Below are 22,938 nucleotides of genomic sequence, written 5' to 3' on the forward strand. Positions count from 1 at the left end.
TATATGTGTATATATGGAGGCACTGGTTATGGTTCTGTATTTAAGGTTGAGTTTTGCCCTTAAAGTAAGGATTCAGCTGGTTTATGTATGAAGAAGATAGCTTCAGTATTACAGCACTTATTCTTTGTGGACAGAATAAGTTTTCTGAGAATTGGCAAGTAAAACCTTTAAATAGATTGAATGAAAAATAATTTTAAAATGGGGTGGTTAAGAAATGTAGTACTTTATCAGATCATTCTTTGTTCTGGATAATCTTAACAGAATAACATATTCTTAAAATGTACAGCTCATTAAAACATATTGAAACCTGGATAGGCTACATTTGAAGATCTTAAGTTCTAATTAAGCTAAGTTATTAATACAGTGTTATATCTAATTGTTCTATGGAAGGGGGCAGCTCAGGATGCTCTTAACTGGAACCACTGTGACATGAAAGATAAATTCAACTAGCCATCAACCTTTCTGTATAGCTCATTTGAATGATACAGTTCTATTGTTTGAAGGAGTCAGCAATATAAGAGTCAAATTTCAGTTCTATATTGTGGAAATTTACTTGGTTAAAGTTTATGTGCAATATAAAATATATGAATTAAATGTGAAAAAAATGATCCTGGATAGCTTAAACAAAGTACAAGCCATACTCGTCTGGACACTACGACTGCTTTTTGTGCTCCTTACATGACATAGAGCAACTGTAAAGCCAGTTTAACCTGGCCAGTACACATTGTCTGCTTTGCATTACTCCAGAGCGGCAGAAAGCAGCCAGCTATGCTCGGGGATCTGATACTAAAGGTTAAGATTATTAAATATTACTTAAGGTTAATATTACGTATCTTCAGATCATTAGAAATGTCCCCAATGAGCACTTACTGGTTTCACGTTGATGTATGAACTGTTTAACAATTCACAGTGATTCATAGACTTTAAGGCCAGCAGGAACCATTAGATCATGTGATCTGGCCTTCTGTATGTCAGAGGCTGTTACCCCTTGCCCCGTTCCCTCTATATTGAACCCAATAACTTTTATGTTTGGCTAAAGCTTAGCTTCTAGATGGCATCCAGTCTTGATTTGAAGACCTCAAGAGTTTAAGGATAGGTAGTTTGTTCCAATGCTTAACCCCCCCTCATGGTTAAAAATGCGTGCCTTATTTCTAATTTGAATTTGTCTGGCTTCAGCTTCCAGTCATCGGTTTTTGTTATGCCTTTCTCCATTAGATTAAAGACCCCTTTAGTACCTGGTATTTTCTTGCTGTGACTGTACTAATTATCTGTAATCAAGTCACCTCTCCATCTTCTTTTTATTTAGCTAAAGAGATTGCGCTTTTAAGTGTCTCACTATGAGGCATTTTTTCCAGCTCTCAAAATTTTTTGTGGCTCTTTTCGGCACCCTCTCCAATTTTTCAAAAGTCTTTTAAAAAGGTGGACACCCGAATTGGGTGCAGTATCCCAGTATCAGTCTCCCCAATGCCCCACACAGAGGGAAAACCACTGCCCTATTCACTACTCCTTTGTTTATACAGCCAACAATGGCATTAGCCCTTTTTGCCACACCCTGGGAGCTCATGTTGAGTTGCTTGTCTTCTGTGTCCCTTAAATCCTTTTCAGAGTCACAACTTTCCAGGACACAGTCCTCCAGTCTATGGGTATGGCCTTCATTACTTGTTCCTGGATATGTAACTTTGCATTTGGCTGTATGAAAATGCAGTTTGTTTGAACGTGCCCAGCTTGCTCTGTATGATTGCTTTATCCTTATTTGCCATTGCATGAAACTTTGTGTCATCTGCAGATCTGATCAGCAGTGATTTTATATTGACTTCTAGATCATTAAAGAAAATGCTGAATAACATTGGGCCTCTACTGAACCTCATTCAAAACACCCCAGCTGATGATTCCCCAGTGTTTCAGATCTGTCAGTTCACCACTTCTTAGTCCCCTTAATGTGTGCTTATTGTTTTGTGCTATTTTTTAAATCAGAAGGCTGTGTGGTACTAAGTCAAATGCCTTACTAAAGGCTAAGTCTATTACATATATGCAGTTGCCTATGTCAACCAAACTTGTAATCTCCTGAAAGAATGAAATCAGGTTTGTCTGACAAGTCTCTTTTCCATAAAATCACATGGACTGGAATTCATTATATTCCTCTTGTTTAATTTGTTATCACTTTAATCTCATAGCAGCTTCTCACTATTTTACCAAGGATTGATGTCAGGCTAACCAGGTTATCCTGCTTGCCCTTGGGGCATATTGACACATGAGCACTCTTCCAGTCTTCTAGAATTTCCCCAGTTATTCCAAGATTTAGTAAAAACTCTCCATGAGACAGAGATCTCTTCAGCCAGCTCGTGGGTGTCAGTTATCCAAGCCGGCTGATTTTAAAGTGTTTTTCCCTAGTAGATGACATTTAACATCCTCCTTGGTTACTAAGGGGCTGGAACATACCTCCTCAGTCTCATGTGATACAAGCCCAGCATCCTGCTTCTTTCCAAATACAGAACAGAAAGATTTAGCGAACATTTCTGCCTTTTCTGCATCATTACTAATAATTTTACCATTTCCACCTAAGGGCCTATGTCTTATCTACATGTATTTGTTCCCTAATATACTTAAAAAACTCCTTCTTGTCTGTAGCCCTGCCAGCCACAGACTTTTGCCTGATGTCTTTAGCTTCCCCCATCCCAATTTCCTACTACTTCTTCCTTTAAGTCCTCTCGAAACTTGACTTTGAGGAGGTGGTGGAAGGAACTGAGGCATCAGAGGACTCATGCCCCCCTTGCCTTTATAACTTCACCCTCCGAATGTTCAAGAATGTAGAGGGGAGGGGCATGTGAGCATTCCAATGGCTACGGCCAGCAAAGGGTTCCACTGTCTGAACCAGACCTGCCAGCGTCTCCCGGGAGAGTGAATGCGCAGAGTCCATCTCAAAGAACTCCAGTTACAGGTAATTAACTTTCCTTTATTTATCGACTGATCAAAACAGGCATCAAATGAAAGTTGGGGCCCACAGGTGATGCCAATATTACACAGTTTAGCCCCCTTAGGGGAGGACAGTGACCAGCTGTGTTGGGAAGGGTTCATTAGTAACTGTTCTGTTTTGTGTAACCATTCAACTAACGCTTAGTCTCTGCAGAGCTTCTGCCAATGCCATAGGAGCCTGTGATATCTGAAAGGGTCTAGGTGAGGCAGTGTGTAAAGGGGTAGTGTCTGGAGCCAATATACAGTGGCAGGTAGCGATCAGACTGTGTCTGACACAGTAGGCAAAGCACTGTGGTGGCTGCAGTGTCAGAGGAACTGAAATAGGGGCTGGGAGTCATCTGCAAACCTAGGGCCCTTAGTGACTCCCTGAATGGTGATTCTCCAGAGGCTGGGTGTAAATGTAAAACATGTTCCAGTGAAGATGTGTAGAGAGCCATTGAACACAAGGCCTGAAGCAGCTAACTGCAGGATAGACCAGACAAAATCTATATGTAATATAAAGGGGTGGCCGTGAATATCACACATTACAAGCAAATCGGAGAGGAACAGAACGCTGTTCCCTGGCTATGCCTACGTTTCTACAGAGCCAGGCTCGGTAACCAGACAGTGCAATAGACTAGTTCTGTAGTGGGCTGCCCCTGGAGGTGAAGGCATTTTGAGCTGGTGGCTTGTAGACAGGATTAGAGCCAGGAAAACCTGATTTCTAATCCCACCTCTGCCACTGACTTGCTGCATGACCTGGACGAGTACCTTCAGATTTCCGTGCCTCATTTGACCAAGCTGCAAAGTGGGGGTGACTTTGCTTGCCTACTTGAACAGGGATGTTGTGCAGATGAATGAATGTCTATGCAAGCTCTCGGAAGATGTAAAGCACCACATATAAGTGCTACATTAATATGTAGGTTGCAATCAGCTTGATCTCTTGTGAAGGCAAAGGAACACTGGAGCGGATCTGATAATTAGCATGTTTTCTTTGGCACAGAGTGAGCTGCTTTTGTGAGAAGGAGAAGTTGCCAACATAAGGGATGATAGTACTTAAGAGCCAAGGATTCAGGCTGAGTGCAGGTCCTGGCTAACCCTGTCATAGTTTTCTGTAGTTTGTCAAGAAACAAAAAAAGTGCTAAGATCCATAGAAGATGGAGAGATACATTCCCATCATTGCTATGTGCTGGAGTCTGGGGGCACATCACTGCCTTCTTTAACATGCCTTTCTGGACATTGACAAGCCATCAGTGTTTCTAACCTGTCTTCCTCCTCCTCACTGCACGCTTTTCTGAAGGGCTTGGGGAGTTCTTCATTTTTATGCAAGTGAGGGAATGATCTAGTGCAATAGGCTGTACAAGTTTCACCTGCATTGCTTTGTTCATAGACCTCCCTCTAGTCTAAATCAGCCCTTTTAATATATGAGTGGAACTCTAGTGCCAGGATTTATAAAACCACATCAACACAATATAGTACTTTCATCTGAAATCTTTAAAGGGGAGCTAGTATTAGACCATGGTTCAATGGGGCAGATACTAAAACCTACAGCAAACCCATCTGACTTCTTTTCACTTGCCTTAATCAGGTCATGCACCTAGTCCCCGGAGATGAGACTAGAGCATTAACCCACTTTGCCAGGAAACCTCTTAGGTGACATTACATTACAATAATTAGGGTAGTGTGAGATGTATGAAGCAAGACTTGCTGCATCCTTACATGCAAGCTAAACAGGTCAGCTTTATGGGACAAGCCTCACAGGGGAACAGCTGTGCACAGAACTAGGAAACTTGGCAGAATAATTCCAATTAGGAGGCTGATGTTCAGGACCAAATGGATACAGCAATTATGCAAAATCAATAAAAATAAATCCCTTGGACGGTTCTATAGACCTGGTGTCTTCACAAGTGACAGTCAGGGCTGTCAGTAGTAGGCAGAGTAGGGGTAGGGAGGCTACAGCTGCTTTTGCTGCTGTCCAGATAGACCAGGCAATCTTTGATTCTTCAGCCTAAAGGGAAACTCCAGTGTAATTGTTTTTTAAATTGACCTGGGTTTTTCCCTAAACTACACTGGAATTTTTTTAATGAATATTTCTTGATGGTACAAACTGTAGGTGGGGAGCCCCCAGTACAGAAAGAGGTGCCTTTGAGGTGCCCAAAAGGTGTCTATCAACAACCACAGCAGTAAATTGGGCCATTCTACAGCTTGGTAGGGAGTGGCTATTCAGATGGAAGTTTGTCTTTGCAAATCCAAGTCGCCATCAGAACACGCACTGGATGTTTTACTTCCAACCCTCTGTGAACGGAATGCCAGCTGATTTGATGGACACCATCAAAAACGAACCCCTGCAGGGTTCACATAGCTATGATAGATACATGCAAGTCTGCGTCAAAATGTACCTTTATGCTCCTGCCTGCACAGAATAGAACCACGGGAACACAGTTGGAGCCCCATAGGGTTTTGGTGGCTCTGGGTCTTGTTAAGCCCGAATTCACCCGTGTGGGCAGAACTAGCAATGCTGACTTGCTTAGAAGCATGAGGTCTTTCCAAGTACAACTGCGCATTTTCAGATGACTTAAAGAATTGGCATTGAGAACCAGCTCAAAGATCTGATTAATGGAAGGAAACAATAGCTTTTTGTTCTACTGCATCTGGGAACAGGCTGTCAGAGGCTGGCTACAACTCAGTGAGATCCCAAACGTCAAAATGACGACATATCTCATAACAGCATCACAGTGACAGGAGACGTAGCAAAAGAAGCCTTGCATTGTGGCAGGGTCTACATCATTCTATAGCAGGATATGGCCAGGAGAAAAAAAATATTCCTTTCCTTACATTTACACTTTATTATGAATGCAGTGATTTATTGGTGGATTGTTCAGCCATGTTGTTACCAATATAGAGATCTAAAAGAATTAATATAATTTTGTACTTCTTCCTGCTTTGGTCCCTTTTCATACTCCTCACTTAAGAGTCTTGTTAATTAGTCCTTTGGGGCTAAATCAAATACTACTCTTGCAGGTGGCTATCCTTTAATCTTCACCATTTTTTATCCCTGTTCTTTCCATTTGATCTGTAAGATCTTTAACTTCTGCTTGCTCTTCCTCGGGAACAGCATCCTCTGCTTCTGGTACTGCCTCTAATCTGGGCGCTGCTTTAAACTCCGTTTTATAATCTGCTCTCTCTGGTTTAGATTCCACAATGGGTTCTATTTCCTGTTTGTTCTCTGACTTCAACTCAGTGAGATTCCGAGAACACTCTCCCTCTTTTACAAATGAAGGTGCCGAAGGAACTCTGGGTTTTGGAGCCTGCATCCAAATGTGACTAAAAACTTCTTCTATGTGCAATCTCCGAGACACATCCGGCTGCAGCATGCGGTAAATAAGGTCTTTGCATTCAACTGTCAAGTTTTTAGCCTTGGGAAAGTGCACTCTGTGTTCTTTCTGAATCTTTAGCATTTTTCCAATGTTTGAGTCGTCGTATGGCATTGATCCACAGACCATTATAAACAGAATGACACCCAGACTCCATATATCATAAATTTTAGGCTGATAGGGAATGCCCTGTAGCACTTCAGGGGCTGCATACGCTGCAGAACCACAGAAGGTTTTACTGAGAATAAACTTGCCATTTTCATCTCGAATCAGTCGTCTGGAAAAGCCAAAGTCTGACAGTTTGATATTAAAGTCTTTGTCTAGAAGGAGGTTCTCACATTTCAAGTCTCTGTGGACAACATCCAAATCGTGGCAGTACTTGATGGCAGAAGACAGCTGGCCAAACATCTTGCGAGCTACATCTTCAGAGATGGCCCCTCTGCTCTTGATGAACTCCAATAAGTCTCCTTGTACGCCAAGCTCCATCACAATGTAGACTTTGCCATCTGATGTCTCAAAAATCTCATAGGTCTTGACAATGGAGCGGTGATTCACTTTTGCCAAAATCTCTATTTCCCTGGGGAGAAATCTTTCTAGGAAGTCACGAGGAGCTTTTTTCTTGTTGATTATCTTCACAGCCACATTGAATTTCAGTCGATCAGAGTAGGCAGATTTCACTTTAGCATATGACCCTTCTCCCAGATTGATTCCCAGGACATAGCCTCTCTTTTTAAGGATTGCAGCATCATCCATGGTGCCAGAGACAACAAGTGATTTCTAAATTGAAATTGACTGTGCATCACATATGCTAACAGCCTGTTCTCGTACATTCCATGGTGTTCATCTGAGATACCCTAGTTCTCTTAAGTTGGGTGATGTAGAACCTTTAGCATTGTTTTATATGTGATGTGGGCATATGACATCATAAAGCAGAGCAGATATTAGTGGTGACTGAATGCATAAAATAGGACATTTCACACAAAACTATCTAGACAGGGAAGGAGGCCGGGAAGAGATTTTTAGCTGTAGGGACTGTGATATATCAAGGGTAGAGGGCGGCAGGAAAGTATGCGAATGGAGGTATATCAGCCCAAGGATGATCAGGGCTTTATTCCCTGCAGCCTAACTGGAGTCATGAGGGGGCAAGTGGGAGCCAGCTGAGGCCAATTAGGGATCAGCCAGGTGCTCCATAAAAGGGCTCTGTCCCAAACACCCAGGGCACAAGGTGGAGGAAGCAGAGGTGTTGTGCTGTGTGGAGCGGAGCGAAATAGCAGACCAAAGTAGCGAACTGTGGGAGAGCGGAGGAACCCTGAAAGGAGGTACTGAGCCCAGCAAGGGGTGGCAAGGACATAGGGCCGGAGAGGCCAGAAAGACTGAGGGGGAAAATAGCCCAGGGGAAGAGACTGCGGCTTCAAAGTACAGAGCCAGCAGTATACCGCTGCGGTTCATAGGGCCCCTGGGCTGGGACCCAGAGGAGCGGGTGGGCCCGGGTCCCTACCCCCCACCCCCAGGGAAGATGGGGTGACGGGCACTTTCCTGGCCCCCCCACAGGAGCAAAGCACAAGATCCACTAGAGGGAAGCCGGCCATCGGCCACAGGACACACACAAAAAGATTGAATCCTAGATACTTTATGAAGGAAGAAGAGGCAAGATTTGGATAGAGCCTAGATGTATGCGGCAAAGGAGAGGGAAAAGTCAAAGAGGTGCCTTAAGGTATGAGCCTGAGTGGACAAGAGGAAGAGGAGGATGGTGCAAACAGTGACAGAAAATGAAGGGAGAGTAATGCATTTGGGAGAAAAAATAAGGAGTTCAGTTTTGGTCATGTTAGCTTTTTGATTGTGATAGGATATCCAGGCTGAGATGTGGGATTGGATTAAGCTTCTTTGCATGGAGTGTGATCAACATTGCCAAAAAAATGGGGAAGTCCAGGAGCATTATTTCTAATATAAAAAAAGCCTTAAATCCCACCCACCAACTTTCAGGCCTATCCACCATAAAGAAGTAAAAGCAGGAACAAATCAAACCTTGTTTTTTCTTTGCAGGTCACCGGTAAGACACTGGTGAAAGGTAAACCCCATTTCCAACACACAGAAGCGAATAACTTGGTGAGACTAATCTGGAAAGAAAACGGGGGCCAGTGCTGAGAGGTGTGCTCTGTGTAAACATCCAGACTACAAAATGCAGTTCCGACTTGAGCAACAGCTCTGGATGGAACATGGAATCTTACAGGTATTTGAATCCAGGTCTAGTAAAAACAGTGTTGTAGCCCGGGTTCATGATTCTTGTGGTTGAATTGTTGCCTAAATGCAACAAGGATGGTCTCATGGCTGAATCACAGGAGTGAAAGGCGTGGGCTCATTCTAGACTTCTTTTGTGACTTGGAGTAAATTCATTAATCTCTCATTTTCCTCCTCTGTAAAAGCAATGTAGAAATCATCAAATATGGCCCCCATCTCCTGGGACCATCATAGCTGGGTGCCTCACAATCCTTTCATGTACTTGTTTCTCCCTCACAAGCACCCCTGCGAGGTACGGAAGTGCTATTCTATTTTATAGATAGCTTCTATATGTCTCTGGTCCCTCAGTGACTTGCCCAAAGTCACACAGGAAGTTTATGTCAGAGCAGGGAGCTGAACCCAGGTTCCTGTGTCCAAGGCTAGCACTCTAACCATTGGGAAATACTTCCTCTTTGGGGATGATAGTACTTTCCTGTATTAGCAGATTGTTGAGGCCAAACTAATATGATGTTTGTAAGGAGGGTTGAGATCCTCTGATGTTGGGGACTATGCTATAAAAGTGCAAAGCATCATTATTGAGTTGCTTGAGACAGGCTTCATAGCTTAGGTTTTAAACAGGATTCAGGTTGAAACATGGTTCCATTAAAAGCTTGATTTTTCACTTCTCTGATTACTTAGCTTAGAAATGAAGTTGTGATTCGAAATATTTTGTAATTAATTCCACAGTATTGCAGAATTTTTCTGTGAAACTTTGTAGAGGAAATTGATTAGTTTACTTTTGACACAGGGTAATTATTAAACCCTTCTTTTTTGATATTTTAAAAACCTTTCTGGGGTCTGTTACCTTTTCATCTTAAACTCTGATGCAGAGCCATTGCGCTTTGGACATGCTCTGGTCTGACTGCAGCCAGACTGCTAACATTAGTTTCTCGGATAGGACCTCCTGACCGAGACTCCAAGCTGGAATTAGGTCTAGATGCTCAACTCTGATCTCCTCCTGTGTAGACTGAAAAATCATTTACTTCCCCTTGGAATAGATGGCAGTAATAACTCCATGAACAGCCACCAACTCTCATTTAGCTTAAATCCAGTACATTAATTCAACAGAAAAAATGGAGAGGGAATGACTCAATTAAAATAAACAATTGTCACGTTCCCCAGGGTCCAATCTGGACAGCTGTGTCCCCTCAACTCTCCAGTTGGGGTGCCTTTTACACTGCTTCATTGTGAGAACAACCACTTCTGGTCTGTTTACACACAGCCTCTAGCCTGCAAAATCACTCCCAGCTGAATTATATGAGGGCTTCTAGCCAGCCACTCCTGAATTATATTGCAGAGTGACACCAGCAAATTCCCAGTCCCAGACTTGTACGCAGAAATGTTTGTCTTGTAATACTCAGCTCTTTCCTTCTGTGCAGTACAAACTCATAGAAAGTCCATCATTTCATTAATAGAAAGTGATATGCACAGACCCTGTTATCTCAAATGAAGGCTCCAGACACTTCAATCCAAACACATACTGGTCTAGATAAAACAATAAAACAAGTTTATTAATTACAGAAAGATAGATTTTAAGTTATGAGGCATAAATGTCAGAATGGGTTACAAAGAAATAAAAGGTAAAATGCAAACTAATACCTAACTTAACAAGTTAAGTGAACTTGAAGCATAAAGGCTTTTTTCACCACATGCTCACTGCAGTCCGGCTGGATCTCTTGGCCATGACCGCTCCCCCAATTCAATGAGGCTTCTTTTGTCTTTCAAACGTTGTTGATGCCATGAGTAGAGATGAGGAGAAGGAGAGGTGATTTGTGTCCTCTGTTCTCCCTTCTTATAGCATTTCTCTTCTTTGAGAATCCTCTCCAGCTGAGGTTCAGGTGACAGCAAATCTGTCTGCCAAGATGTAAATTTCTTGCTCACTCCCTTCTTCCTACCAAAGAGTGGCTGCTCAACCTCGCAATAGCCCACTTGACTATGTTGACACGTGGCTGAGGTGCTGGCTAACCTTTGGTCGCTGAGAAACTGGGCTTTTTTTCTAAACTTGGAGCATGTCTCAGCAATGTAATTCAGCAAAAACCTATAACTTTACATTACAGTGTTGCCACACTCATTCTACCAGGACAAGAATGTTCAGTAGATAGAGTTTCCCAATGATACCTCACAAGGCATGCCTGGTACCAAATTTATCCTAGTCTTGTAAAAGTGGTGAACGTAAGGGGCACAGTCTGTTACAGATACTCAGTGGATTTAGACCATGCAGTACTTCTATCCTGTGTGCTGGTCTATGCTCAGCTTGGAAATACCATCTGGATTGAGACAGCTGGGAAGGCATGTAGGCCTGGGATCTCAGGCTCCCCAGATACTAGGTGTGTATGCAAGAAGGAAGTATTTGGGGAAGCTCAGCCCATCTTTTGTTCCCTTTTTGTGAAAGGCCCAACCAGGCATCCCCTACCTAACTGCTGTTTCTGACAAAATCTAGCATTGTTGCAGGGCAGATTAAAATAGAAAACCTGGTAGGTAAGATATTCAGGCATCTTAATGTGGGAACCTGGATGTATCTGAATCCCTTGGTTACTTGTGTTTGATTTTCAAGGGCTTTTAAGCATTTTTGCTTCAGGGACCTGTTTAGGCAGAAATAAAGTAAGATCATGTTTTCTCACTGTCTTGCCAAAATCGAGGAGATGATATTCTGTGGGAAAACCAAATCTTGTAGCTTTTCAGACCCATAAATAGCTCCCTAAAGCATTTCCAAAACCCCTTAAATACAAATAAACACAAATACTAGACCCTGTGCACACCTATCAGTGGGTATCAGGTGTGATCTGCACATTAACATGAAGGAAATAACAGAGATCTGCAAACCAAGAATGATGCTGGAAAAGGTCTAATGTAACGTTATGGTATCCCTGTAAGACAGGACAGCCCTTCATATCAGCAGTGCAGCAAGAGTATCAAAGGGGCTGAAATGTGGGTGTCACATGCCAATCTGTGACTGTACAGACATGGGAATGAATCACATTGCCCAGAGGGTGTATGTAAATGCAAAGTAAAGCATAGCTCAAGCTAGAGCAGTAAGGAACCCAACTTCGTGGGGAGGGGGTTGCCAAAAACAATAACTTGCATCTTGCAAAAGGTTGAATTCAGATCCCTCTTTTTCAAGATGGACTAGTGCATAAATATCCAGCCATGTCACACTGTGCAGACAAGTCCCCCTGGGAAACCTGACCCGTGCTTAATTTGTAATGAAAGAGGTGCTGGGGCTCAAGCAATTTTTTTACTTTCATAAATGATGCGACAATCCCAGAGGTGCCAGGGCCGTGAACAGCTAAGCCTACAGGTGCCAGGGCTCAGCCATGGCAAGTCCTGGCACAAATTAAGCACTGAATCCAACCCTAGTATCTAGACATGCACAAGTCCCAATTGACGGACACAAGAGTCAGTCAAGCCCATCTGCTCAAAGGTAGTTAGGAACCTAATGCCTACTGATTTCAATATTGTCTCCTGGCTGTTGATTTCAATGGGAGTCAGATGCCTAAATTCTTTTGAGGCTCTGGGCTGCAGTCTCTTAGAACACGTCTGAAATTGATGGAAAATTTGTTAAATGGAAGCTACCCCTAAAGATGGGCTACAGCAATCTCCTGATGAACTGGATTTGCCCTAAAAGATTCAGCGTTTTAGGGCAATCTCCACACTGGAACTAGAGGTAATTTCCAGCGTGGGTAGTCATAGCTAGCACACTAACAATAGCTGCCGCAGTGTGGTTGCTGGGATTGGTTTGCTGCCCCAAATACAATCCCACCCAGGACCCTATGTATGTACTTGGGTGGCTAGCCTATCCCACTGCCCATGCCATGATCCGCACCGGCTGCCTGTGGATTTCTGGATGAAGTGTAGGGTGGTGGTTTTGACCTTTAAAATCCTAAATGGCTTGGCCTAAGAGAGTGCCTCTCTCCCTATGCTGTAGTGCCAATGCTGAAATCAGCAGAGACATTGAGCTGCAGTCCCTTTAGTATAAACAAGAGGAAGTTGCTGGAAAGATCTCTGTGAGGGCCCTAAGTCTTTGGAATTCACTCGTCCCTTTGGTCTTAAATAGCCCACATCGATGACCTTCAGGGCTGTTTGCAAAGGTCATCTCTCTTCCCAGGCATTTGAAAATGGGAGTGAAAGGCACTGGAGGAGGAAGGGGAGATTTGTATTGGGATTTGAGGTGGGCTATATTAAATTCCTGAACGTATGGGATGTATGTTACATTATGTCAGTGGGGTCTAGCTAGAACACACGGGTGAACATCCTGTTTAGCATCTCTAGAGATGGAACAAATAAGTCAATAATAAATTGCATACGAAGGTGCTAAATAATCTTACCTACATGGATCTACCATCAACCTTGATCTCTAACAGCCCTGCAAGCGCAAGTGAACTGTAATTCAAAGGCAAACGGAATGTAGTTTTTATAACCGGAGGCTTTAATAGGAGTGACTTTCAACATCAAATTGATGGGACTTACTTTCCCCTTTAAAATGACAGTTCTCTCATCTGTCATCATCCTGGTCCTCTCTTGCCAAGAGGGGTGAAATGTATGGTGGGCTTATGGGCAGGGCACTCAGGTCTACAATGTGACCATCAAACTCCTCTTCACCTGTGACCTAAACAGGATATGCAGCTATGTGCCCACAGATCAGAAGCTAGAGCATGAACATAATTTGTGACTTGCTTCTAGGTGATACTGCATGAGAATAGTCCATGTGCAGTGAGGTAGTCTCAATGTGAACAGCTATCTGAGTCCTTACAGAGGAGTTAAATGAGTCAGCTATTGAGGACATTTATCTCAAGTAAATTAGTGCAGGCAGAATCAGGCCTACCCCCCCAGCCTCCGCAAAAATGAATTTCCATCAGTTCCACTTTATAACAGAATACATTTCCCATTTAATCTCTTTAAATGCACAGCACAGTCCCCAAATTATAATCAATGCCACCCAAATGTCAACTCCCAAGCCCTCCCACCAATTCCCTTTAAACTTTTTCCTGGTTCCTCTTAAATGTTAACATTTCAAAACCACATAATTTAGTCTGACCTACTGTATATCACAGACCATTCGATTTCATTTAGTTGCGGTAACTCATGGTGTCGGAAACCATCAGGTGGTCAAAGGACATCTATTTAGAACACATCACCGGACGTTGGCATTACCAGGAGAAATGAGCCAGAGTGCTATTGAGAGGCGATGCCAGGAAAGTAACTGAAAGACTTTTCTGATGGATTGTATTTACTGAAGGACAAATCTATCCCAAAATTCTCAGTCATGGAGGGACAATATACACTCATTGCTACAATTGCTTTGCACAAGCTACTCTTAGTATATATTTTTTATGACTGATGTACCTGAATATTTGGATGCTAATATTTTAACTGTATTGTTGACTTTATTAACCTTAATTTGGGATATTGTGGGTTATGTACTATACTTATTTTATGACTTTGAAACCAAACTTTGTACTTTTGGGTAATTGAAGCACTGTATCCAGATGTATAGAAACTCTTTCCTTAATCTATGTATTAGATAACTTTAACAAAAAAATTTAAATCTGTTTTCTCTGAAATGTTTTCACTTTAAGAATAAATGTGCTCTCTTAGAAAGAGTTGTGTGGTAACTTGTAACTGTGGGCAATTACGCTGTTTATAGGCTCGGAAGACAGAGACGCTAGCCTGTTTAGGTAGTCTGGCTTTCTGGAGGTATCACAGTGTAAGCAGGAAATTGTGAAGCCTGGACAAACTCTGGTCACGAGGGAGAGAGTCATGGGTCTCTGCCCAAGAGAGATGACGGCTGAAGAGAAGGACCAGGAAGGGAAAATACAGGTGCAGTAGCTTTGAACTGTGACACCAACCATGGCACTAAGCGGTCACAAATTTATTTCAAAATTGTAACAAGTACAGGGCTTTGGAAGCTGGCAGATCCCAGGACTTCTGGTCAGGCTTATTACAATCTGCCTTCTTCACTAGTAGATACCAAAAACAATGGAGCCATTTTTCCCCTCTGGGTTCGGATCCTGAACCCCCCGATTGGCAGAGGGTTCTGTTTGAAGATGATTAGGAGGAGAAGCAGGAAGAAACCATCTTTGTAGGCTGAGAAAGGCAGACAGCTACCCTGAGAAGCTTCCTGGCCTTTCCACCACGACTGCCTCTGGAACCAATAACTCAAGTCCAACCCAAGCCCTGTCTCCTACTGACTAGCACTGTCCTGCCATAGTCCTAGGGGGTCACTACGGGAGGCCCCTTCTTACTCTGCTGGTGTGCCCTCATCTCTCATCATACTCTGTCAACCTTAGCTTGTAAGGTCTTGGGGACAGCACAGAGCCTCTGCCTGTAAAGCACCAATGCATGTTTACGACACACTGAATGTCAGGTAATGGTGGGATGGGCAGAGGCTGAAATTGCTGGCTGGTTCACTGGAGGGAGAACAAGTAGCCCCAGCTACTGCTAAAAATCTGTGTGCCTTGAGAATTGTCATTCATGTTGACCTCAGCAGCAAGGTAAATAAAGGGAATAAGAGCTTCCACATAGTGGTTGGCTGCAACTGAATTGGTTTTATAAACATGAAAGTGGATATAAATCTCATCATGAGAATGACAGGGCACAGTGAGCAAAGGAAATCATGGATCACAGCAGCAGTTACAGCACTCTGCAGGGTGATCGCCTACAGAAATGGATATGCCTTACCCTTTGTTTGTGCTTAGTGGTTTATTGATTGATTATTCAAGCATGTTGTGTGGCTTCTGGCGTTTCCCCTGAACCCAAGCATGGTTCAAAACATCTTCGATTCGTAGCCGGTGAGACACATCGGGCTGCAGCATACGAAAAATAAGATCTTTGCATTCATGTGTCAAAGACTCAGGGAAGATCACTCTGTGTTCCTTCTGAAAGCGGAGCATTCTTTTAACATTGGAGTCATCATATGGCATGTATCCACTGACCATCACATACAGAATGACACCCAGACTCCATATGTCATAAACTTTGGGTTGATAAGGAATCCCTTGTATCACTTCAGGAGCGGCATAAGCAGCAGAACCACAGAAGGTTTGACTGAGGATCATTTTCCCATTCTCATCCCGGAAACATCGTTTGGAAAAGCCAAAGTCAGACAGTTTGATGTTCATGTCTTTGTCCAGGAGGATGTTGTCACATTTCAGGTCCCTGTGGACAACGTCCAAATCGTGGCAATATTTGACAGCACAAGATAACTGGCGAAACATCTTGCGTGCTACTTCTTCAGGCAAACCTCTGTTTCTCTTGACAAACTCTAGTAAATCACCTCGTACACCGAGCTCCATGACTATGTAGACTTTGCCAGATGTCTCAAAGATCTCATAGATCTTGATGATAGAACAGTGGTTCACTGTTGCCAATATCTCCAACTCTCTGGGGAGAAATTTTTCCAAGAATTCAGGGGGAACATTTTTCCTGTCTGTAATCTTCACTGCCACGTGGAATTTCAGGCGCTCAGAGTAGGCGGATTTCACTTTGGCAAAAGAACTCTCTCCTAAACTGCTGCCCATGACGTAGCCTTTCCTCTTAAGGACTGCAGCATCATCCATGGTGCCAGAAGCAACAAGTGCCTCGGTAAGTGAAACCTACAACTCATCTGTACGTAAGCTAGCAGTGTATTCCTTTGCACTGCATGATGGTTGACTCTGCATGATGTGCACCTTTGGAGGTTACTGATATGAAACCATTCAGCATTGTTTAATAGATGATGTCAGTGGGTGAGGTCATAAAGCAAAGCTGTCATGACTGGTGACTGACTATAATTCAGTGGCATTATAAAGTGAAAGCCAAGCACAGGGTTGATTAATATTTCACACATCAATGAAAAGAGATGTCGCCTTATGTTCTGGAACCCCTTTATAGAGGACTGTTCTATCTTACAAGGGGTTCTTTCTGACAAAGAGGTTGGTTTAAAAAGATCTCATTTGTTCTTGAAACTAAAACAGCTTCATTCCAATTATCTGCTCAGCTTCGTACTTAGGTATTATTTATGTCTGCTTCTGAGCCTTACTCTGTGCCTCTATTGTAGCCTCACCACACTTGAATTTACTAGCCTAATAATCTCCTCATCCTTTAATTTAGTCTAAAGTACTATCCCTGGGGAGGATAGCTGTACTGATGCCAGGTTTGTACATAGGAAGGGGAGGTTATGTAAGGGGAAAGATAAGGTAATGTTCACTCCTTGCTGTTCATGACCCAATCACATAAGCAATACAATTTCAATATGTATATTGGGAACACCATCACGGGTATTTGTGACAGACAACAGCTATGTGCAGCTGGGGATACCCAACACTGGAAAAGGTTGGCCAAACACATAAAAATGGCGGAAAACTTCAGGGAGTTTAGGTGGTTGTAAGACCAGTATATGTTGGGAGCAGAATCTATTAAATCAGCCCTTTACAAAGGCAGGTGATATTGTTCCCATTTTTCTGACTGAGAAACTGAGGCCCAGAGTCAAGTAGCAGAGAGCAGAAAAGAATCCAGATCTTTTGACTTCCAGTCTGGTGCCCTAAACCCTGAACTCCATACCCTCAAGTCATGGCTAACAATCCAGAATTATTGGCTCATTCCTAAAGAGATCAGCTATTCCTCAGAGCTGGCACAGAGAATTTGCAACAGGTGTTTCAAGATGTGTTTTGGAGACAAGTCTTGTAAACATGCCCACATGGAACCTTATATGTTAAAAATCCCAACAGCAGACCCAAAAGCCAGCTATCAAAAGGGAAGTGGTGTCTTTAGAGGTGAAATATAATTAGCCTGCTATCAAATTAGCCCTGTTTAATGTGTATTCAGTGCTCAGAGTTGTTGTCCTAATCTCTCTCTGAAGTTAGGTGATGGCCTCAAAGATGGTCATATTAAAATGCTTCCCTCCCTCCTTGATCACTGTTCCTTAGACTTTGAAGCAGCAGATACAAAGTGAGAGCCCTCGCCTTTTTCTCATGTCTGATATAAAAATACTACAGGTATATACAGAAAACAAATGTTTATAAAAGCAAGGATAGAAGTATATACACTTTAACTAGAGCTAGTGGGAAATTTTCTGACAAGTGTTTTCTGTTGGAAAATGTTGATTTCTCAAAATCAAAACAGTGAGGCAAGGTGGCAATTTCAACAAAATTTACTTTTGAAAAAGAAATTGAAATGAAGCATGTTGATAAGGTGAAAATGTTCCTTAATGAGAACAGAACATTTTAATGTTTTGCTTTGAAATTTCTTTTTATTTTGAAATTTATATTACTGTTTAAATTACAATAAAATAACAAGATCAAAATAAACAAGGTCAAAACAGAGACAAAGCTTTTTAGTGTTACCAAAGAAAAGCTTTTCAATTGACCCAAACCAGAATTTTTTCAAAAATTTTGTTTCATGGGAAGTCCAAAAAATTTTCTTTTTATTTGGGTTCTAAATGAATTTTTTTTGAAATGCCAATTTCCCACTGAATGGGAATTCTGGTTTCCAACCAGCTCTAATTATGACAGAAGGGAAAATACTTTGTATTAACCTTTCACAGAGATTTAGATCAGGCTGGAGACCGCCTCTGCATTTCCTTGAGACCTTCTGGGGAATTTCATTACACGCCCCCGCTAAAGCTGTCTCAGGTAGGAGAGGTTGAGCTCAAGATTAGCTCAACAGTTTTTTTCTGATTAATTCCTCTGAGCTCTCAGGAAGCAACCAAATCCTTCGTGTGACTTCAAGCTTCCAGCTCCATGTAGCAAAAACAACGAGAGTCCTGTAGCACTTTAAAGACTAACAAATTTAATTTCTGCAGGCATAAGCTTTCATGGGCTGCAACCCAATTCGTCAGATGCATGAAATAGAAATCAGATAGGAGGTGTGCATATATATATATATCCAAGGATAAGGAACAACAATGGGGAGGGGAGGTGTTAGCAAAGTCCATTCAGTTAGAGTAGATGAGGCCTATTCACAACCATTGATTAGAAGGTTAGAATGTGTGAACAGTGACAATTACTTCTTGTAATGAGATAACCATTCCAAGTCCCTATTCAGACCCAGTCTGATTGTGTCAAGTTTGCAGATGAGTTCCAGCTTGGCAGTTTCTCGCTGATGTCGTTTTTGAAGTTTTTTTGTAGAAGTATGGCAACTTTCAAGTCAGCTACGGAGTGTCGTGGGAGATTGAAGTGCTCTCCTACTAGCTTATGGATGTTACCATTTTTTGTCTGATTTGTGTCCATTTATTCTTTTGTGTAGTGACAGTCTGGTTTGGCCAATGTATATGGCAGAGGGCATTGCTGGCACATGATGGCATATATTACATTAGTAGATGTGCAGGTGAATGAGCTCCTTGTGGTGTGGCTGATGTGGTTAGGACCTGTGATGGTGTCACTAGAGTCGATGTACGGGCAGAGCTGGCAACGGGGTTTGTTGCAGGGATAGGTTCCTGGGTTAGTGTTCTTGTTGTATGGTGTACAGCTCCATATAGTGGATCAAAGCAACCAACACTCTGGCTTCCTGCCCCTCCAAATTGAATTTGGAAGCAGTTAAATCTCCCAATAACTGATTAATGTGATATGCATCTGTGTGTAGCAATGCAGATACCTTGCAAACTGCTCTACAGCTCCCAGTAGTAACGTTCCTACATGGCAGTTAGCCTGTTTTTACATCTTTATGCTAATTTGTGCTCTCTAGGTAACATCAGACATTGTCAAGATAAAGATTAACATCACTGATTTGCTTTTTTGCTTCTTGGGAAAGCAGCAGGAGCAGCCTGTCAAACTACAGGGGAAGGGTTAAGTATACTTTGCTCAGCATGATACCTAATGGGTGACCTCTAAGGGTAGCTCATTCTCCTAAAGGGCTGCAGCCTTCCTACACTTTCATTGTCTAGCCAGAAAGCTTCCTCACCATTTGGTTTAGTCTAAAGTACGATCCCTGGGAAGGGTAGCTGTACTGATGCCAGGTACATATAGGTAGGAAGGGGAGGTTCGTGACCCATCCATGTCACACTAAGTGAAAGGTCTTATGTAGTGTACATGAGTACATGTAGTGGGGCTCAGAGACAGACAACGACTATTAAAGTTGAGGAAATCAAGCACTGGAAAAGGTTGGCCAAATCTGGAGTTCTATGAGTTTCTGAGACTAGCATGTGGGGGCAAAACATTCTCCTGGGCTTGGGCTATGGCTAACTCCTGCCAGCAGAAACCAGCCTTTTACTAAAGGAGTGATTTGCATTTGTTTATGTTATTACTGACTTCTACTTACTTAGATGGCAGAAACTACTATGGGCAAAGGAGTAACCTCCTTGATCCCTTTATATCTACCTGCCAAATTGTAGCATGTTGTTAAGAACAGGTCACTGTGTGATCAGTCTCTCCCACGTTGCTTATAAACTAGGAATAATCAGCCACAGGGGCAGGGTGAATATAAAGATACAAGTGTATTGCTGTACTATAAACCAATAGAGATATGTAAATACTTTGGAACAGTATGCACATAAGGTGAAATTCTGGCCCCATTGAAGTCAATGGCAAAATATTGACTGCACTGGGGCCAGGATTTCACCAGCTCTTAAAGACCAGAGAGTATAGGACTGTCTCTTTGGTTCATAACTCGGGATAAGTGAGTACAATTATTAGTCTGTTAATAATTTATCTCCAACAGGTGTCATAGGCATTTAGACTGTAAGCAGCATAGCTCAGGGATGACCTTAGTGTGGGTTCTGGAAGGTGCTGTATAAAAAGCATAACTTTTTTTTTTTTAAATACAGCACACATAATGTGATTTAATGAAGGCAAAGACTGGGTTCCTGCCTCAAGGAGCACGCAGTCTAATTCAAGAGGTGATGCAACGAGTGACAACAAACCAAAGGAGTAGGATGCAGTGAAGGAGAACAAACACAAAAAGCTTCATTAGAAAGGAGTTAAGGCTGAAAGTGGGTTTGCATGGAGTCCACTAACCCCCAAACCAATATTACTTTCCTTACAAACATTCCACATCTTTAAACCCCCCAACAGGCTCCCAGGTAGTGAACTTTGAGGTCAATTTTCAGATATAACTTAAAAATGCCTGAAGTGTGACTGCTCCTGCTCCATCACTGATGAAGACTACATCCCTCTTTTGTGCCAAGGGGGTATCCCAGCACTCCAATTTACTTGGGCTGGATTTGGACCAACAGAAGAGTTTCTGAGGGACTAACTATGAAATGATTGTTTACCACCCCAAAGTTCACTTCACTAAGTCACTGATCTGCTAGAACTATATTCAAAATCATCGTAAAAACAAACTAGATTCCCAAGCTGATTTTAAATCAGGTAGCCCAGCAAATGACTGATGGCCTCTAGCTATAATTCTTATTAGCAGATTTATAGTTTTAGACTGACTTTCATTGTCCTTCAAGAGAGAGGTGGTGTTTCTTTAATATATCCTTGTACCAACACAGCCACAACTACATTTCATTGTCCTTTTAATTTTTAAAGGATGTTTATTTTTAAGTATTTTTAATACTTAATTTCTAAACTTGTGTACAAGGCATCCCATCTAAGGTACCTGGGAGTGGCGGGGACAGGAGAGGGTCTGCACACCACTTCAGAGACCATTCGTTTAAAATCTAATGCAGAGGACATGTTTGTCTCCAGTAGTGGTGATAGCTCGTCAAAGATTTGCACCCAATGTAGATTAAATCTTGGATTCTCAATGTGATGAAGGCAGCCACTACCTTGATAATATACGTGCAGTCCGTGGAACCAAGCCTCAGTTATGCCTCTGGAATTACACTGAAAATGGTTTGTCCGTCTATTCTAGTACTCTCACTGGGTGCAGTCTTAGCTGACAGACAGCGATACTGAAAACTGTCCGCTACTAGTCAATTTCCTAGGTTGTGTCCACAGCAAACTTCTTTCCCCGAAGTTCTTCCCCTGCTGCAGTTCTACCGGTGGTAGCAATGGCTGTAGCGCTAGTGAAGGCAGAGGGCCTGAGGTCCCCCAGCATTTCACGCTTCGTGTCATCTCACCCTGTTCAGAGCCGGCATGCATGATCCGGTTGTTCAAACGCCCGCGGCTGGTCCCTCCGGCAGAGCGCCCAGCAGGGGCGGCCATGGGGGGGAGGGGGGAGTTAGAGAACAAACACAGCGCCGCGGGGCTCTGGCCTGAGACAGTGAAGACGTTTTCTGACCTGGTTTGCCCCCAGCCCCGGTGTGGAAGCTTTGCGGCGCGAGGCGAACGGGTCCCACTCCGCTTTGCCCAGTGCCCGTGCGGAAGCGGCGGTCATGCTGCGCGGGGCGCAAGGTTCAAGCCTGCTGCTCTCTAGAGGGGCAGTGACAAGCGCGCAGAGCTTCCCCCGGGGGTTTCTGTACCAGGGTCCCCCCCGCACGCCTCCCGCGCTGCACGTGCCCCAGTAACACGTCCCCGGGGAGCTGGGCCACGGTGCAGTGAAACGCCCCCAAAGTGCAGCCCCGCGGGCCCCGACTCCGCTCCGAGCGGCGGGCAGCAGCAGCAGCTCCGGGGCCGATTCTGCACCGCCCCGGCGCTCAGCCCTTGGGAGGGTCGATAGTGACGATGCATTACCCCTAGCTCAGGCTCCGCGGGCGGCGGCAGCAGCGCAACCCACCCAGTCGCGTGGCTCCATTACCCGCCCGCGCGCGCCTTACCTTAATCAGTTCCAGATTATCACCCGAAGGCCACGCCCCCCGGCGCTGATTGGCTGCCAGCCTTTGTTGTGGGGAGGAGAGGGTGCTGTCCGCCATCTTGTGTGGACTCGGAGCCAGGCGAGCGGAGGGGCCCTTGGCGCACCGAGACCGCTACTGACCTTCCTGCTGCCCCCGCCCGCCGAGCCAGCCTCCCGCTTCCTCCCCGGCACGGGGCGTCAGCGCAGGCCGCCGCCGCCGCAACAGCGAGAGCCGCCGGCTCCCAGCGGGGGGCTCGGCGCGGACGGGGCCCGAGCGGCCCGGCGGCTCCTCCTCCTGCTTCCTTCCTCCCTCCTTCCCTTTCCCCCGGGTTTATGGTGCTGCGCTGGGGGAGGATGAACGGAGGATAAATGGTGCCCAAAGCGGACAGCGGCACCTTCCTCCTCCTCTTCCTCCTGGTGCTGAGCATTACCGAGCCGCTGCGGCCAGGTACGGGGGCCGCGAGGGGCGGGGCACGAGGGCTGCGGGGAGGCAGAGGGGGAGAAGGAGCCCGGGGCGGAGGGAAAGATGTGTGAGGGGCTTGCGGTTGAAGGGAGCAAGGCGCCTGGGGGATGATGGTGATGCAATAGGGCCACTAGTGGAGGCAGAGGTCCGGGGAGGGGCTAACCCGGTTGGAGGGCAGGGGGTGGGGTGGGGTGGGGTGGGGTGTGCTGCCGGTCCTGCCTGCGGAGCAGGTTGGGGTTT

At 44.1% G+C, this 22,938-nt stretch overlaps 2 protein-coding genes and 1 pseudogene across 5 annotated transcripts in view; 1 reads left to right on the plus strand and 2 right to left on the minus strand.

Annotated features, from left to right (window-relative positions):
* Window positions 1–5,839: 5,839 nt before the first annotated feature.
* Window positions 5,840–7,097, minus strand: LOC137147377 (testis-specific serine/threonine-protein kinase 2-like). The gene has a single exon (XM_067539386.1). It carries the CDS (start codon window positions 7,077–7,079, stop codon window positions 5,985–5,987), a length of 1,095 nt encoding a protein of 364 aa, XP_067395487.1. The 5' UTR covers window positions 7,080–7,097; the 3' UTR covers window positions 5,840–5,984.
* An 8,216-nt stretch (window positions 7,098–15,313) lies between these two features.
* Window positions 15,314–16,304, minus strand: LOC137147378 (testis-specific serine/threonine-protein kinase 1-like; annotated as a pseudogene).
* Window positions 16,305–22,327: 6,023 nt separating this feature from the next.
* DGCR2 (DiGeorge syndrome critical region gene 2) overlaps window positions 22,328–22,938 on the plus strand; it is a 67,780-nt gene continuing 67,169 nt past the window's right edge. For all 4 annotated transcript variants that reach the window (XM_067539923.1, XM_067539924.1, XM_067539925.1 and 1 more), the window contains exon 1: window positions 22,328–22,683. In XM_067539923.1, the coding sequence (XP_067396024.1) occupies window positions 22,605–22,683 (79 nt within the window). In that variant the 5' untranslated portion in view covers window positions 22,328–22,604. The remainder of the gene's footprint in view (window positions 22,684–22,938) is intronic.

Source organism: Emydura macquarii, unplaced genomic scaffold (assembly GCF_026122565.2).
Source record: "Emydura macquarii macquarii isolate MOO-44397 ecotype Brisbane River unplaced genomic scaffold, CSIRO-AGI_Emac_v2 contig_554, whole genome shotgun sequence".
In the NCBI taxonomy this organism is placed as follows: domain Eukaryota; kingdom Metazoa; phylum Chordata; order Testudines; family Chelidae; genus Emydura; species Emydura macquarii.

What these genes read in the sequence shown, in the direction of transcription:
- LOC137147377 (XM_067539386.1), bottom strand. Translation starts at nt 7,079, where the DNA reads ATGGATGATGCTGCAATCCTTAAAAAGAGAGGCTATGTCCTGGGAATC.